Raw genomic sequence first — 18,732 nt, forward strand, 5'->3', positions numbered from 1 at the left:
AACAATAATAGTATTCACCTGTTTCTTGCTCTTATCATGCTTTTATTCTTCCTTCGTTCAAATCGTCTCTCATCATCAGAATCCTCTGAACTAGTAGATGATAGATCCCGAGCACCATGGTGAGTTCTGTATCAAATATAAATGAAGGTTTCTGATTGGTCAGATACACTTTTCTAGCAATGGCACAATTCATTTTATAGCCATGACCATTGGATATATCAACAATCTATGCATGGTCTTCTGTATACAAATTCACGGCACTAAGTTACCATAGTTAAGTGCCATCTGCATTGCATATTTTGAACAGCCTTGACTACACTGTATGTCTGCTAAGGATGATCCAATCAAAACATTTGTTGGGTTCCATAATTTTCAGCCATCTCAAATAGCATGCTTAGCATTGCCAATATACCTTAAATGTGCATTTTTATATCAAGGTTCATATCTCACCTCTACCTACAGCCTCAGTATTATCCACATGAGTGATTCTAAACCTATAAAACTACAAAGCATGCACTATATCACATCAGGGATTGAAAATAATTGCAATTCTTATCGGGGCTATCACTGAATCTGGGGGCATAATGAACTACATTTTCATTTCAAATTGTACAATCAGGTAAATCCACAAGATGGCACTGGCACAAAGCTAAAAGCAGTAGATTTTGTCTTCATGCAAGCTTTTATTCTGCCCTTGGCAAAACATAACATAATGTAGAAAATGTTGTGGAAGATAGAGACTGAAGAATTTCTGCTAAAGTCATCCTAAGATACAAGGTTTTGAAATTAGTGTGACATTCTGGATAGGCCTGGGAGTAATATTTGATCCATCGAAGCAATCGATCAGTTTACCAACAATCGGCAACAGAATGTTACTTTTTACACTAATCGAATGTTCGCCAGATGTTGATTACTGATTTGAGACATTTGATTCCCAAAAGTACATGGCTATAATCTTTGATTTTTGAAAACAAAGAGCAAGATATCAAATGAAATTTATGCTAATATATTTTACGAATTCCAAAAACTAACTCTTTCAAGACACAATGACAGCCAAGCCACGGCGACCATGCACAATTCAGATGTGTTGATGCGCACGTCTATAGGCGCTGGACCAACTGAGTCAGCTGAGCCACGCCTAATAATCATTCGAAAAGCGCCAACAAATACGCCCATACTGTCATAATAGCTTACTTGTACTTGATTCCTCCGAATCAGTCCTCAGAAAAGTTAGTCACACCTCAGTATCAATCCTACTGTATACCCGCCCACTCAAACAATATCAGTGAGATATTACGTGTGCGCAAGCATACACAATACAAGGTAGTTTTGAGGCAGCCTAGCCAAACTGGAACATCCCATGATACAAGCACAGCGCAAAATTCTTTTCATTCTACGTAACATCACGTACACATGGTGGGTTGATTGACACTGCTATTCGGTCTTTTGAGTGGGCTCATGGGCGGGATTTAGGACAATATCAGCCCAAGTACTAGCATACGTAATACATACAACACATCCATACACCCCGCGGTCACGCACAGTTCTCAAACTCCTTTGCTATTCGTCCATTGTGAGCACTCGTGGGCGAGATAAATGACAAAAGACGGTGCAAGTATATGTTCCCTGTACGTACATGCAATACATTCATTCCAAGTTGCATTCCCTCCAGACAGTGCAGCTACCAGTAGGTCAACGTTTTGTGATTTCTGATATTCCAGAAATCTTGATTGTTCAGACTATTCGATTGTTTACCCTGGTGAACAATTGAATGGCAAAAAGGGTATTCATCCCAGGCCTAATCCTGGATCAGTGGCGTAACTACGGGGGGGCATGGGGGGGCACGTGCCCCCCCAATCGGCTGGCCAAAAAAAAAAAAAAAAAAAAAAAACGGGGAAAAAGAGAAAAAGAGGGAGAAACTGAGAGCAACGTAGTGGGAAGGAAGAAATTATTGGTAATTATGTTATATTATATTATAATTATGTCATGTTATATTAAATAGAAATGAAAAAAATATCATAACTTTATGAAACATAATTTGCTCAGGGCCTATGTCTTCATTGTCCCTGATGCTCGCATCGTCTGTTTAACGAGATATATAATCCTGTTGTACTAAAACCTCCCGTTTTCAAGTCAATACACCAAATATATTTCCTCGCACTTCGAATTATAATTGTTTTATGTAGTGACATATTATTTTAAGGTCTTAATATAAAACATTTCCCGTCCGTGCTTATGTTCGCATTAGTGGATTAGTGAGATATGTCTGCTCTTCATGAATTCCTAAAATCAGTCCTTAAAATTTCCCTTTTTCTGATCTGAATATCAAAAATCTCAGCTTGCGCTCGCTTCATTTGGTTAGTGAAATACGCATGGTCTACGTGAATTCCTACAAACAAGCCTTAGAATGCCCCTTTTCAGGCATGAATTTCCTAATTTTTCAGCTCGCGCTTCGCGCTCGCAATATTTGACTGGTGAGATGCGTATGATAATCATGACTACAATTACTACAAAAAGTATGTCTTTAGGTGTAATTCTAACAAAATCAGCATGCGTTTGGCACCCGCATTAGAAGACTATGGTGAGATATATGTACTCTTAATTGATTCTTTTTAAAAATAGACCTTAAAATATCCATGTTTGGGGTCAATATATAAAAAAATTTCAGCTTGCGCTTCGCGCTCGCTTCATTTGGTTAGTGAAATACGTATGGTCTTCGTGAATTCCTACAAACAAGCCTTAAAATGACCCTCTTCAGGTCTGAAATTCCTAAATTTTCAGCTCGCGCTCGCAATATTTGATTAGTGAGATGCGCATGTTAGTCATGATTACAATGACTACAAGTGATTTATGTGTTTGGATGCATAAAATTCTAACAAAATCAGCAAGCGCTTGGCACTCGCATTAGATTACTATATGGTGAGATATGTATACTCTTAATAGATTCCTAAACTATAGTCCCTAAAATGTCCGTTTGGGGTCAATGTATAAAAATTTCAGCTCGCGCTTTGCGCTCGCATTGTTTGTTTAGCGAGACAGGTACATATCATGATTACAAAAATTTGCTTATAATGTCCCTTTTTAGGTCTGAATATCAAAAATTTTCAGCTCGCGCTTCGCGCTCGCATTATGTGACCAGTGACATACATATCTGTTTAATGACACTGTCCTTAAAATGTCTCTATTAGGTCAGCATTCCTAGCAACTGAGCGCGCGCTCACTAAGTGACTCAAAATTTTTGCTAGTGCCCCCCCAATGCCATGACCCACGGTACGCCACTGTCCTGGATGAATTCTTATACTGCACCAAATATTGCCATGGTGAAATGGTTCTGACCCATCTTTCAATTAAAGAGAAGTGGGTTTGAATTCTAACCCAAGGTATTCATGGGCTCCACTGCACTGAGAATCATTCCATAGATCAGTGGGTGTGGTACAAGAGCTGTCATAGTTAAAGCCAGGGCAATAAATATCCAGTTTCTGAACAGGTACCATGATTCAACCACTTGTTACCTCTTCTACATTGTGTACTTTGAGCACTGTTGTAGGTGCCAAGGCAGAATCGCAAAGCAATACTCTCAGAGCAAAAACAAATAAGTGTAAACAAAGTACATCATCATTCTTCATTATAAATGCAGGAGACAGATAATAATTGTCTAACCTTCGTTTTAGCCTAGGACTATGCACAGGAGTAAGATGTTTCTTGTGCTTGAAATGACGTCTTCTCAGAGGAGAATGGGGGTTGATAAAATCCTCATACTTCTGCTGCCGTTTCCTCATCGGTTCTAAATATGAGTAAAAGGTTAAAGCAAGGTCAATATATTGTGGGCTCCATATCTGGGCTCCATAATACAAATGTTTGCAATCGATCACTGGCCAATCAAGATACATTTTCCTCAAAAGACTGACAAGGAACCAATCAAAATTGCTCTCTCATATTTGCAATCCATCGCAATTCTTTGCTTTACGAAATCCCAATATGACAACAACAAAAAACGCCCGAGGCAAGAGTCACTTTTTTCTCTCTCATTCCTACAAAAAAAAACTCTGGAGCCATCAAACTCAATGCAAAATATGATGTAATAATTTGTATATCAATCCCTGAAACCAACCAGGGGTTGAATCATCCCCCCACCCCTTTCAACATTTTCCATGACCACTCCGCAGCACAATTTTTTGGACAGTGCCACTAACTGACTTTTTACTTTCAAGTCTCACACATCATTTGAGCTCAAATTTTGACTCCTGGTTACACGATTCCAAAACTACACAACATTGCCAGAGCAAATATTGACCAAAAACAAATAAACATAAATAGAGCTTTCCACCTTATTTAAAAAGATATTACTATTCTCACTGTCATTACCTGAAAGAAATTGATTTCAGCACCTTCAGCTCTCAAGTTTAAGTGTAAATAGATCAACTTTCATTCAAGAGAGATGTGACCAACATACTTACCAGACATTGGAGCAGAGTAGCGATTGGTGATTTGACGATGCTGTCGAAGAGAATACTGAGATTGCGGCTCCTCTTCCTCTTCGTCTGTAAAAAAAATTCATTATCAGGATATATGAGATTAATTCTCAGGTGGAAATAAAAGTACTGTACCCTTGATTTATTGGTTTGTTTCTGTTTCAATTTTCAACATACAAATCAAACAGACACATAAACCAATGAACTTACAGTTTTAAATGGATAATATCGATACATAGCAGTTTCCTTCCGATTGACATCTTTTGAATATCAATTAAAGGTGGAGAATACTCCCTTCCCTCCCCTCTCTCTCACTATATATATATATTGACAAATATTTAAATCAAGATAATTCTGTTCTAAAATAATGAAATAAAATGAGGGGGACCTACCAAAAAGGTAATCAATTTCTATATTCAATTATTCATGGATATAGAAATGATATCACATTAAGTTGGCTGTTTGTAATGTTCTATCTGGTGTGTGGCAGGCGGTGGGGCAAAGTGGATAGAAATCTAAGCCAGATAAGCTGGAAAGGTAACCCTATGAAACCAACTGTATACAAGACTTGCCATAGTCCCCTAGGTACATGAATGAATACCAGACAATTGAAATGGTGGAAAGTACCTGCCAAACGCCCACGTAAATGACCCAGCGACTATTTCGGTTGCATTTATTACCTCTAGCGGTAAATGCTGTTTTACCCACAATGCATACAATAACAAGTTTTACTGAACAAATTTATGATGTATCATTTATAAAGGTATCCATTTAATAGGACTAGATGAATATTATAATTTGCAATCTTTATCTCCCTTCTATTAAAAAATTGTTTGACACTGTTGCTGTTGGTAAATTTCAGATAGATCTACACACCCCTTTGTCCACTTTCCCACTTGGTCTTATCTTTGTTCGTCTACAGCCAGTCTGGTCTAATTGCCAATTACATTTACAAATTTGTTTAATTTCCAATTAGAATACCCAATTTGTCTAAAATCCACTTTTTCATCCATTTTTAAAATTCTATCCAAGGGCTGGAGTGTTATTCCACTGTAACATAGCCTGCATCTAGGAAACTGGAGGGCATGTTTACACACAAAGCACGCTTTAGTCATCCACCAGGGTGGTCTCAAACCCATGATCTTTTGATTCAGCAGGCAGACGCTTTACCGACCGAGCTAACTCGCTCCCTCAAAGACAAAAACAATGTGACTATCAACCACTCTAAGAAGTGCATTCTACTCACCTTCGCTTTCTTCATCAGAGTCATCATCCTCGTCGGAGTCATCATTCTCGTCGGAGTCTGAGTCATCATCGTCGTCCTCCTCTTCCTCATCATCACTATTTTGTTTCTCTTTTCTCCTCAGTTTCTCTGCCTCTTTCTCTTGCTGTTTTCGTAGTCGTTCTTCCCTCTCTCGTTGTCTTTGTAGCTTCTTTGCTTTCTGTCTGTTCTTTATACGGGAGTACATATCAGTTCCTGTCTCACTCTGTCAAAAATAAATGCAAATCATTGAAACAGTAATCATAATACTACTAACAATAACAATAGAAACAACAATAACAATGATCTTTAAATAAAGCACCTTTTTTATAGAACAATATGAAAACTGCCAAAAGGGGGATATTTGGCATTGCTCCACAAGCCCTATAAACTTTGATTAATGGCAAATATTCTAAGCTGCAGTATAAGGAAAAGTATCAAAATTTTATTCTAAGTAAAAAAATCTAACTTACAAGACTAATTTTCGAAGCAACTTTGAGAATAATGTGACATATTCTAGTAGCTAATATATGAATGCTTCCTACGTAAAGATGACACACTATTTCTTTTTCATCATCATACTCATCATCACCATACCAATAACCATCATAATAACAATAATCACCACCATCACTATCATCATATTCACCTCCTTATTTTCTCCGTCTTCATCCTCTTCTTCTTCATCTTCTTCATCTTCTTCTTCCTCATCTTCTTCTTCCTCATCATCTTCTTCAACGTCATCTTCATCATCGGTATCTTCTTTCCTACTTGGTCTTAGAGGTTTCTTCCGACGTAGCATGACCTCCTCAGGGCTTGGGTTTGCACCACCAGCCAACATCATTTCAGCTATCAGGAAGAACAATTGGACAGTCTTCTTTAAAGGACAAGTCCACCCCAACAAAAACTTGATTCGAATAAAAAGAGAAAAATTTAACAAGCATAACACTGAAAATTTCATCAAAATCGGATGTAAAATAAGAAAGTTATGACATTTTAAAGTTTCGCTTCATTTCGCAAAAGAGTTATATGCTCATCCCGGTCGGTATGCAAATGAGGGAACTGATGACATCACTCACTCACTATTTCTTTTGTATTTTATTATATGAATTATAAAATATTTTGATTTTCTCGTCATTGTCATGTGAAATGAAGTTTCATTCCTCCCTAAATACGTGGAATTCCATTATTTTAACATTTTGTGGTTCAGGCAAGGAGGTCCTAATCGTCAAATTCGTAAAAATTGAAATATTGTATAATTAAAACAATAAAAAACAAAAGAAATAGTGAGTGAGTGACATCATCGACTCTCTAATTTGGATGTAACTGGCTCGTTCATATAACCATTTTGTTAAAAATAAGCGAAACTTTGAAATGTCATAACTTTTTTATTTTACATCCGATTTTGATGAAATTTTCAGCATTGTGCTTGTCTGATTTTTCTCTATTGATTCAAATCAACATTTTGTTGGGGTGGACTTGACCTTTAATGACGGTGAAAATAGATTCTGACATGCTAAATATAAAAAGCACACTAATTACGAAGTCTGAAAGCATGAAAATGTATTTTGAAATGAATAACTAAAACTGTAAATACAACCATAAGTATTCCTCCTTTTTTTGCATAATTACAAATTCAACCCTGTTTATGAAAAGTGCTACATTCTTAAAAATATATTTTCATGCAGAGTATAAACGCAACAATTTAAAGAGTCTACATATACAAACAAAAATGCTTGATTATTACTATTATTGCAAGTTAATTACCTAATGATACTCCCAACATAAAATTCCTGGATTCAGTGTACTGTAAAGCTGGGGGGCTTTTACTTTTTTTTCAATAGCTTATAACAAATAACAAATAATGGAAATCACCATCCATTTATTTTATGAAATACTCCCCCCCCAAAAAAAAAACCACACAGAAACACATCCATACATATATACAATCACAGTAAAGACAGAGCTCATAAAAAGACCTGACCACAGTGGTCTTTCACAAAGATTTAGGTCTATACAGTCGCACTGAAATTCCCAGTTGCGTGCAGTATAAAGTGCATCACCGTATTGTCAAATAATTCTTAAAGGACGCGTACTACTGCATATAATCGAGGCATCGGCATTTAAGCTTGATTCTAGGTCACACTTTCCATAGCAGAAATTGAAACAAATAATAAAAGCCAAATGAGAGAGAAGCCCCTCTCACTCATGAAAAGACAAATAATTTCCATAAGTCTACCATAAACAGGGATTCCACTTGATATGGATATTGAATTCTTAAAATTGTCTAGAATGAGATTTTCTATATATACAATTTTCTACGGCTCCAAGTTAAATAAGTTCAAAGCGACATCCCTTGGTAAAGAAAGACTTACTGAGGAGATTCTGATTCATGGTGCTGTAAATCTGTTTCCGAGGTCGTCGACTACGGCGTATACCATCCTCATCATCCTCCTCTTCAATCACCTCTACGTGACTATCTTTGGTGAGACTACGAAATTCTCTGGATCGACTCAATGCAGACTCCTTCTGATTCTTAGGTGTTTGTTTGGATGTTGAAGCCTTCTGGTTGCTAGTAAAAGTAGAATCTGGAGTCTTGCTTTTAGCTCTGCTTCTTAGTGGGCTTGGAGTTTGGTCGGGAGTAGAAGGGGAGGTCCCTGATCTGTGATAACTATTAAGAATAAAACAACAGTTAGGTATGACCTTATACAACAAAATCCGTCTTCTCAGTCAAGGTGTAAGATCTCAAAACATTCAGTCGTAGGCTTATTGGTGTTGAAAATAATATCAGAGTTGAGAATCTCAAGTTGAGAAAATATCAAGTTGAGAATCTGGTAAGTTGTAAAGGAGGCTATTACCTAAATCGAATCGTGAAGAAATTAGTGAATGTACCAGTTTCTCTGTTGCTGAGCGAGTGAGATATTTTCGAAGCCAATATTGCGCAATTGATAATGAACTGATCTGCAAATGCTTGTAATCTGGTTGGACATGGACATGTGGGAATAAAAAATAACTCCAAGATTGCGACATGATTTTGACAAGGGGATGTCATTGCCTGAGATAGAAATGGAATCAATGTTGAATTTGTTAAGTTAAAACTTTGAGCCAAAAACTAAAAACTCACATTTACTATGGTTCAAAAGTAACGAGTTTGACTTCAACCAAGTGTCAAATCATTATTACGAATAGGAAGCGTCTGCAGGCAACATTAAAATGTGTCGATGCAAGCGCAGTATTGGATAAACCAGGGGAAGATCGTTCCAGAGAAAAGGGCCAGCGTGAGTGAAAGCCTGTAACCTCCCTGATTTTGTATATTTTTCAACAACTAGGGAACCAGAGTCAAGCAGTTACTTAAATGCTCTCTAAAGATAGAAAGGTTTTTCAAAATTTCAGCACTTGCCTTAGCCAGTGTTTTTCTAAATATATACAGCTGAATATCCCCAATTCAGTAGTTTTTGTTTTTCCCAGTCAAAGCACCATAGAGAGAAAGGGCAAAATACCTTCTTCTGGTCATACTTGAATATCCTGGACTCCTGTTACCTCCTGAAGCTTTAACAGACACTACTCGCTGTCTCTTACTCCTAGGTGTGTTGTCTTCACCACTTGATGGCATGTTATCCTGAAATAACAACAAAATACATGAAAACTAGACAAAAATGGAGCTAAATTACAAAGCTTGTACTCCTGGTTTAGTTCAAGGCACATGGTTTATTTGTGACTACTAAAACATTATTTCCAAAATACAGTCTACTTGGAGTGCCTTCATTAGCGGCTATAAACTACAAGGACTTTTCAAAAGTACTGTATTAATCGTGATTATAATATTAATAATTATCTATAATCACAAAATAAATTTTAGTATTTGTTAAAATGATTTTTATCTATAAATTGTTCTTCAAAACGGCATTTTGTAACATCGCTAATCGAATGTACATGTACGTCATAATGAAGCGGTTCAAGGGTCAGACCTATTGTATTTGCCAACGAACGTAGAGGGCAGCAACACACAAGCGTGTTGCTCTAAGGAAGGTCAACTCCGCTCGAATTTTGTGACCACTCTAAAAAATAAGGTGGGTTTTGGGGAACTTTGTAGAGTTGATTTTTTTTCATTTGTTAATTTTAAATATTTTTTAATGAAAAACTTTTAGATCGGTTATTCTGGGTAATAATATTAAAAATATTCTTATTATTTTTGAAGAAAATTTTTAACCTTAAATAATCATGATTTTGACATTTTTCCTCATTTTGAAATATTAAGTCTATGACGAGGATACCTCTGGTCTGTTATTTTCTTCTGCTAAATTTCGCTGCACCACTAATAAATGCATAGACAACCACCGTAATAATCGAGGTCATTTTTCTGGCCTGGGTGTGCCGAGTCTGGGCCGGTCGTGTAGCTAGCTAGTGACGCTGATGATGCGCTGGGGCTTCAGGCGACTCGTCATAGATCTTCTAGCAACTTAGACAATGACGTCTAATTTGCCTGGCCTGATTTGAAGTGTAATGGCTTCAGGGCTGATGTTTATCAACGATGATTGTTCAAGGTTAGATTTCAAATTTTAAATCTCATTTGACTTTTAAGTCTATAAATCTGAAATAAAGGCGCTGTATCCCCGAAATCTGGGGCGAAAAAAAACAACCCACGCATCGGATGCATTGCATTGGCTCCACTATGATGATGGATTCAGCGAAGAGCTCAGAGTCAGAGAAAATAAGGTGGTCATATTCAATCCCGAAATGCTTTGCGAGTGGTCACAAAATCGTCTCGACGCAAATCACCTAATACAGCCGTCTGGTGAAATCGCTGATAACAACAATCACCGATTTGGTAATGATATAGATTCTAAAACTTATATTTGTAAAGTTTTAAATATCAACGTATGTTTTGAAATGTATCTACGGTATATTCTCCAACATAATTTTTTAATGTTATCTTTGATATTGTTGTACTTGTAGTCATATTCTTTCATATTGTTTTCGCGATCGCTACTAATTTGTTGTTGTATTGGATCGGCGTATGATTTCGTTGGCATAAATGATAAAATATGCGCGTACCTCAGCTGCATGCGCATATTAAGTTGACCTTCCTTAGGCTTAGAGCAACACGCTTGTGTGTTGCTGCCCTCTACGTTTGTTGGTATTTGCTTTGTTGACAAACGGATCGAGGGATCGACACGAGATCGGTCTGTACTAAGAAACCTTAAAATTTTCACCTTTCTATTAACCAATTTTTGGAACCTTCATAAGGCGTTTGAAGGTTCAAATATCAATAAAATTACACTTATAAACCAATTTCACCCTGTAAATATGGATTTCCTGGGGAAATCCATCTTCGTTTACAACAAGTGTCTCTTACATATATATGGCAGGCGGTGCATTCAAGGCTCCATGATGAAAAAAATCTGAACTCTCACATCCCTGATTATCTGATAATACCCCTACTACCCTACCTGAGTCAAAGATTTGATGATGGATTAACACAGACAAATCCCCTAACATCAACACTAACTACGGCAGTAATCACTTGCCGCGCGAAACAGACCCACTACGATGTCTGCCGCGAATGAACACACCGATAATGCGTACACACTGTGCAGCACAGTTTTTGTGTCGCGGTGCACAGGCAGACACTCTCTTCGTTACGTTCCGCGCGTTCGCGGCCGTAAAGAAACAGCGAGCTTGCCTCCCCAATGCCATGGGCCCCGGCCCCGCGCCCGGGTGTACTACTGAGGATCGTAGCCTGACGATGGCCGGCGAGCTATGCGCAGTGCAAGTGCAGCATACTTTGCTCTAACACGAACAATCCTTGCAAAGAAATTGAAATACCCTCACCTCTGCACCACTTCTCGAATATCTCTTTGCATTTCTGGTACGGAGAGAGAGAAATTCTCCTCCCGGACTAGCATCCACGTCACCGCTGTGCCGGGTTTTCACCATTTTGGCAACTTTTTAGTGCCTTTCTGCTTGCCTACGTCGGGCGGGTGATATCAGGAACTCAGTAACCTTTCACACAGTACGCCAGTTCACCATAAGTTCAATTATTCCGGTATAGCTCTGCGCCTAGACAAAAGAAGTTCATGTATATACCATACAGTTTTGATTATGAAATATTGTAAAGATTATCACAAAAATAAAATATCATTCAAATTAAGTATGGTTCATTATAATGAAGGTGAATTCCTGTCTATATGTTTCGCGGAAAGTTTGTATAAGAGCGGTTCAGGAGCCCTTCAGGAGGAGGGTAAGCGGCTTGATATTTGCGTAAGTATGGGGTGAGAGAAAATTTTGAAGGCGCGAAAGACGAATTTTAGTTCGCGCCATACCATGTTTTCAAAGTTTTCAGCTATTTCAAAGTCATTTGGGTGGAAATTTTTCGAATAATTTTGAAAATAAAGTATTTGTAACCTATCTAGCTCAAAAGTATGAGATTTTGAACTATTTCCATTTAGTATTTCAAGTTTTAAAATGGGAGGAAGTCTAGTCCTCGCACCGGATTTTGATGTGGTTTGTTTTGATCGCGATCGATCGATCAGCTGTTAACAGTAGCATGCACAATACAACAGGTGGCGCGAGGTACCGGTCTGCTTACCAGCGGCTACCTGGGAATGCAGTGACATGCCATGACATTTGCTCCGGCGACAATTGCCTCGATATGGAAAACCCCCCGACCATTGGGTCTCGAAAAGCACACTAAACAAGTATTTTCCATATTGTGAAAATGCACCCCTTAACAAGTATTGGCGTTTGGGTGGAAACCCTCGACCCAAGCTTTCGTTCGAATTATTCTACTAGATAATATACTTGTTTTGAAGACTATATTGATTTTTATCTGCAAAACTAAAAACGTTTATACTGTACATTCATTGATTATAAGAAAGCATTTGATTTAATTGAGATCATCTTTGTGGTACAAAATGTTGAAGATGGGACTTAAGGGTAAGCTCTTTACTAGCTGTTATTAAGCACATTTATGACAATGCTACATCATGTGTAACGTCGAATTAAGGGGGAGATGTCAGAGTTTTTTACTTGTAACGCAGGTGTACGTCAGGGAGAAAACTTGTCTTTACTTTTATTTGCCATTTATCTAAATGATTTCCAAGCACAAACTCATATAGACTCAAATATTTAGAAAGTGAGATTTCTGACTTTTTGAAATCTGATAATGTCAAAATATGGCCTAGAATCTTTCTTGCTTACTTTATGCAGATGATGCAATAATTCTAGCGGAAACTCCAGAGGAGTTGCAAAAAACTCTTGATTCTGTGATTAATTATTGTCAGACATGGCACCCCGGCATGGCACTTAACTGTTAATGCTAGCAAAACTAAAATTGTTATTTTCTCCCGTGGAAAGGTAAGGAGAATTCCTGAGTTTGTTTTGGTGGTGATCCACTTGAGGTTGTAGATGACTTTGTGTACCATGGAGTTAAATTTAATTATAATGGTAGTTTCAAAAAGGCTATTTCTAAGCAAGTGACACAAGCTAGAAAAGCTCTTTATTGTATGCTAAAAAATCATCCTCTCAGTGGACACTCAGTGTGATAATCTTGTTTTACCTGTTTTACTGCACGGTTGTGAAGTTTGGGGTTATGAGTGCATAGACCAAATTGAAGTTTTCCATAGAAAATTCTTAAGAAAAATCTTACTCGTGAAAAAATTTACTCCTGATTGTATGGTATATGGTAAAACTGGACGTGGGGTAATAATGAACCATATTAAGTGGCGCATGATCGGATTCTGGTTGAAATTAGTTAAGGGAAAAGAATCCAAGCACTCATTTACAATTTTGAAATGGTTATCATTCAGTACCGGGGTCATTTATTACACATATTTTTGATTACGCAGGACTAGGGAATGTGTGGTTAGCACGGCAGGGGAATAGATTCAGTGCTACATGTATTTCACACTGCTATATAAAGTTAGACTGTTTGATATATTTACTCAAGAGTGGCAGGCAAGTTCTCAAAATATCCCTTAATTTTTAGGTTTGATTGTCAAAACCTATCAGCCAGCGCCGCGCGCTCGCATTTTGATTGGTGAGTAATGTATATATACCTCAATAATTTCCTCTATAATAAGCAATTCTAAAACAAACTACTTAAAATCCCCTTTTCATGACATCGCAAATTGCGCTCTCATTAATTTGTTAAAGATAGTAACCCATGCATCCTATTCATAATTACAAAAGTGCTATATCCATTTTTCAGGAATTAATGTCAACAAATGTCGAGCTGTCATTAGGCTTATTAGATTAACATTAACATTTTCATGAATTCCTAATATTTAAATTGTCCTTTTTTTTCAGATGGAATATCTCTCGCTTAGGAAGAGGAATAGAAGAAAGTCATCATTTTCATATGATGACAAAATGTCCTTAGAATGTCCAGATCCTAGATCAAAATAAAAATAATTAAAATATCAGCTTGCGCTTCGCGTTCAAATCATTTATTAAGAGCGATCCATAATATCCACTTCACAACTTTCCTACATAGTGCTTGAATTGGTGCTTAAATTAACGCTTTTTCAAATAGGAATATCAAATATTTTCAGCTCGCGCTTCGCGATCACATTTTGATTTTCATGATAAAAAATATATTTAGAATGCCCAGACACTATATTCAATCACCAAAATTGGGCGTTTTACTCAGTACCAACTTTTTATGGAGCATGGAGGAAAAGAAAACATTTACCAACGAGCTGTTTATCCATCCATATTGTCATCTAATTTGCATAAATTATGTATAGATTATGCATGAATTATCATATATTATTCAAATTCGAACATAAAATGGTTCATTTTCCCAGTTTATACCTGATTCCCAATTAAAATTGTGGCACAACTAAAATTAACGTTCATTATGACATGAAGAGAAAAGCAAATACAGATAGAACAGTTTGTTGGGTAGAACTATACAACTTTTCATATTATGCTAATTACAATTAGTATAATTATAAAGTTCAAGTTGTATCAACTAAATTTATTCTCCTAGCATATTCATGGGGATTATAACTTACAAACGTTGGGCCCACATTAAAAGAAAATTTTAGAGTTTCCTAAACGCTGCGATGCCACAGTTAGCAAAACAACTTTTATATTTACGAAACCTCTTCTGCTCTTGGAAATATTAGAGAAAGACAGAAAAGGGCATTAATGTAGTTTTAATATTGATATATTTTTTGTTCTGGTTTCTGTGAATGCTTATTTTTTTAAGCCATGTTTTAGTCAAACGCGTTACTTACAAACGATGTAAGTTAAGGAACCTGCACTGCAAACATTCTTGTTTATGCTTAGTTCCTACTTTGTACTATTATTATTATTATTATTAATGTAACATTATATTCTGTCAATTTATTTCTTGTTATGCATGGAGAAAATAAAACATTGCTATGCATGTTACATGCAATGACGTTATGGGAATCAAAGCCTAACCCTATTTGGAGCCGCTAGAAGGTACTCCCCACCCCTTTTTCAATATCAGAGTGATATAATTTTTATTTGAAATTATCATTATCATTTCCACTGATCTTTTGAAAAAAAAAGACAGAAGATACATTGTTCTAAAGATTGCATTAAAAGACGTCCTTGTACATTGAAGCCTATATACCCTATACTATTTTACAGAGCTTGTCAAAGTAGCCCCATCACTTTCCTTTGACTCTATTAGTCTGTTTAAAATGTCCTTTTAATAACGCCCCTTTCTGTAAAAGGGGCGCTTTAGCGGAATATTAAATCAGCTTCTATTTTCATTAATTTCCTAAGATAAAGGACGCATAAAGATTAAATGAAGAGAAATCCTAAAAATTAAAGTCTATCCCCATCGAAACCTATAAAAAGTATGAACATGTTTTTTGGGAAAGGGTGACTATGCGTGCTGCAGCGTTTTGAAGATTTTGGAGTTTGGACAACTGGGTGTTGGGTAAATTCAAATTGTAAAGCAAGGCATTCTCGAAATCAAGTCGTGAAGACATCAGTGCATGAACTAATTTTTTATTGATCGCACTTAATAAAGAGCTGAGATTTTTCATTATTATTACTTTGAGTGTCATGAAAAGAGGATTTTAAGTAGTTTGTTGTATAATCAATATTGAGACATACATAACTCGCCAATCAAAATGCGAGCGTGCAGTGCTAGCTGATACGTTTTGACAATCAGACCTGAAAAGGGTATTTTTAAAACTTTATGGAATACACGAAAATCATAGGTACCTGATAAATCAAAATTTGCGCGCGCGCAGCGCGAGCAGAAATGTTAATATTCAGATAAAAAACCTGACATTTTTACAGAGCACTTTTTAAACATCAATATTCACACAAAATAATGAAAGTTCGATTTCCGAGGTAGAATATGTTTTGTAAATTGACTTCCAAACTTGATATTCAAACTCCATATTGAACAAAATATGAAAATCACCTAACAGGCAATGCGAAGCGCGAGCGAAAATTTTATATAGCTATAGTGACATGAAAGAGATCTTTTTATTTTCCAAGTCTTCCCCTCATCTTATTTTATTCCCTCGTCTTCCTCCTCTTCTTTTTTCTTATCTCTTTCCCCCCTTTTTTTTTCTTTCCCTTTTCCCCTTTTTTTACTCCGCCAATAGGGGGGGGGGGGGCCGGGCCCCTCGGCCCCCTGGATCCGCCTATGAGAATGATCAAAGTACCACAAAGTCCTGCAAGTTCTGCCACTCCGTTTTTGTTATACATTTTGTTGGAGGATGCCCAGCATTTAGCCAGCGGCGTAACAGGGGTTGGTGGCCAGGGGGGGGGGGGGGGGGGGGGGGGGCAAGAGCCAAAAATTTCCCGGTCATATCATGGTATGAACAGGCGGAATGGTGTAATAAGGCGGCGATTTTGAGAGGGCCAGATATTGCGTATCGGACAGAATTTATCTTTTAAAAAAAGTTGCGAGCGAGCAAAATTTGACATTTTTAATGCAAAATTTTTTTAATGCAAAAGATTTTGACATAAAATCTTCCATTCATTTGTTTTTGTGGTCTGTACGCCACTGTGAACAGGATTATTTGCAGCAGTAGCGAACGTGATAAAGTAAAAAAACGATGCATGGGCGCAGTATATGGCGCATGTGCTAAAAAGCTGCTTAATATAAGCCCCGAGCGAGCGAAGCGATAATCTAACTTGGAGATATTTTTTGACATTATATTCAGTAAATAAAATCATATCCTACAAGTTCAAGTTCAAGTTTAAGTTTATTCAAACCAATCAAAACAAGAGACATATTACACAGTTTAACAAAAATTAGAATATATGATAGGTTTGGGACCCCAAAGAAGCAGAGCTTGTGAGAGGGGCCCCTTGTAAAGTACATTACAACAGTAATGAGATGAAAAAAATATTTACAATGATAATGTAGAGTAAATAAGAAAAATACATACAAAACACACACACACACATGGTTTATCAAGAATCAATTTAAGATATTTTGTAATCTTTCAAATAAATATTTTCGACATGAATTTTCAAATATGGGCAGTGTTGGACTGGATCGAAAGTTTTGTGGTAACTTATTCCATTCTTTTGTACAAACTATCACAAAAGAATTCAAAGCAGTATTTGTTCTTGTAAGTGGTTGGTGGATAAGATTTTTCTGCCGTGTATTGTACAAATGTACATTTGAATTAACAACAAATGCATTTTTAAAAAATGAACAGCTTTGAGAGGATAGTGATTTGTACATAAATATCAAACAATTGAAGGAGACAAAATCACCAGGAGGCAAAATCTTCAATTGCAGAAATAGAGGAATACTTGGACATCTGTAATTCGAATATGTTATGAGCCTCATAACTTTCTTCTGAAGAACTAGCAGTTTGTTTAAATGGTTCCTATATGTCATACACTTTTCCTTTTCTCTTTTGCTTTTCTATCCTCCTTTTTTTTTTCTTGGTTGTAGAAGTTTTGGGGACCATGGCCCAATTAACCCTTCCATATTCATATACGGCAGTGCTATGCGGTTGGGGTCCAGGGCAGAGCCCCCGGAACTTCTTGATATCACAGCCATTTAAACTTCGCAGATTGCCGCTATTTTAGATCAAATCGCGGGTATATACAGAATATAGCTTTTACACAACACATTTATTCAACCCAGTTGAACCAAATATTTTGAGGGGGCAAAACATAGCAATGTGGGGAAATTGGTAAAAAGTCGCCAGCTAGCAAAGCGAGCTGGAAAAAAAATGCCCAATGAAATTAAATTCTGTGATAGATTTTCCATTATATTCAGCAAATAACAACTTTCATTGTTTCCATTCATTTCATTATAGTTGTCTCCTATAATTTCTTTTATTTCCTTTTGGGTGTGGAACCAAGACACCCCCCCGCGCCTGTACGCCAGTGATTGAAGCTTAGTAAAGTATAATGTATGAAGGGTCCCTACAGGGCCGGGGGGGGGGGGGCGTTATAGAGCCATTTGAAAGTTACAGATGAAGAACCCCTACTGCGTGGGGTCTCCGGGGGCAATTAAAGCCCCCGGTAGCTTATTTGCAAAAAAATAAGCAAGATAGCACAATTTTGTATGCAATTCACTCTTTCTTCCCGCTCTTTACTTTCAATCCTCGGCAGCCAGGTCGTGTTATTAATATTTTTCTTGTCCGGCCCTTTTCTTTGTTTTCCAATTTAGCTTTTGACTTATTCCATTCTACCTTCACTTCCCGCTATTGTTTGCCATTTTGTCATCTTTTAATTTATTTCCCATCATGCTATTGCATTACTTTTATATGCCTATTTCAGGGATGTTCTTCTTTCGTTCCTTTCCCGCTTTCCTAATTCCTTTTCCATTAAAAAAAAAATCGCTTCGTTTTCTTTTCACTTTTCCATTTCCCTTTCCTTTTCCTCCTTCCCCTTTCCCTTTGTTTCTCCCTCCCTCTTCCTTTTCCCCGTTTTTTTATTTTCCGGGTGAAATCTGCCAGGAGGGGGGGGGGGGCAGCTTGCCCCCCTGCCCCCCGCCTGTTACGCCACTGCATTTAGCACAGACAGGAAAAC

The 18,732-nt window shown here is 37.1% G+C and overlaps 1 protein-coding gene across 3 annotated transcripts in view; it reads right to left on the reverse strand.

Moving 5' to 3' along the window:
• LOC129280844 (ATPase family AAA domain-containing protein 2-like) overlaps positions 1-12,007 on the reverse strand; it is a 36,736-nt gene extending 24,729 nt beyond the window's left edge. The window contains exons 1-8 of one of the 3 annotated variants that reach the window (XM_064111757.1): positions 11,566-12,007; positions 9,234-9,352; positions 8,109-8,404; positions 6,383-6,582; positions 5,719-5,959; positions 4,458-4,541; positions 3,661-3,784; positions 19-126 (exon numbers count right to left, since the gene is read on the reverse strand). In XM_064111757.1, the coding sequence (XP_063967827.1) occupies positions 19-126; positions 3,661-3,784; positions 4,458-4,541; positions 5,719-5,959; positions 6,383-6,582; positions 8,109-8,404; positions 9,234-9,352; positions 11,566-11,670 (1,277 nt within the window). In that variant the 5' untranslated portion in view covers positions 11,671-12,007. The other 2 variants (XM_064111758.1, XM_064111759.1) reach the window with 2 other exon arrangements.
• Between the last annotated feature and the right edge of the window lie 6,725 nt (positions 12,008-18,732).

This window comes from Lytechinus pictus, chromosome 17 (assembly GCF_037042905.1).
Source record: "Lytechinus pictus isolate F3 Inbred chromosome 17, Lp3.0, whole genome shotgun sequence".
Lineage (NCBI taxonomy): Eukaryota > Metazoa > Echinodermata > Echinoidea > Temnopleuroida > Toxopneustidae > Lytechinus > Lytechinus pictus.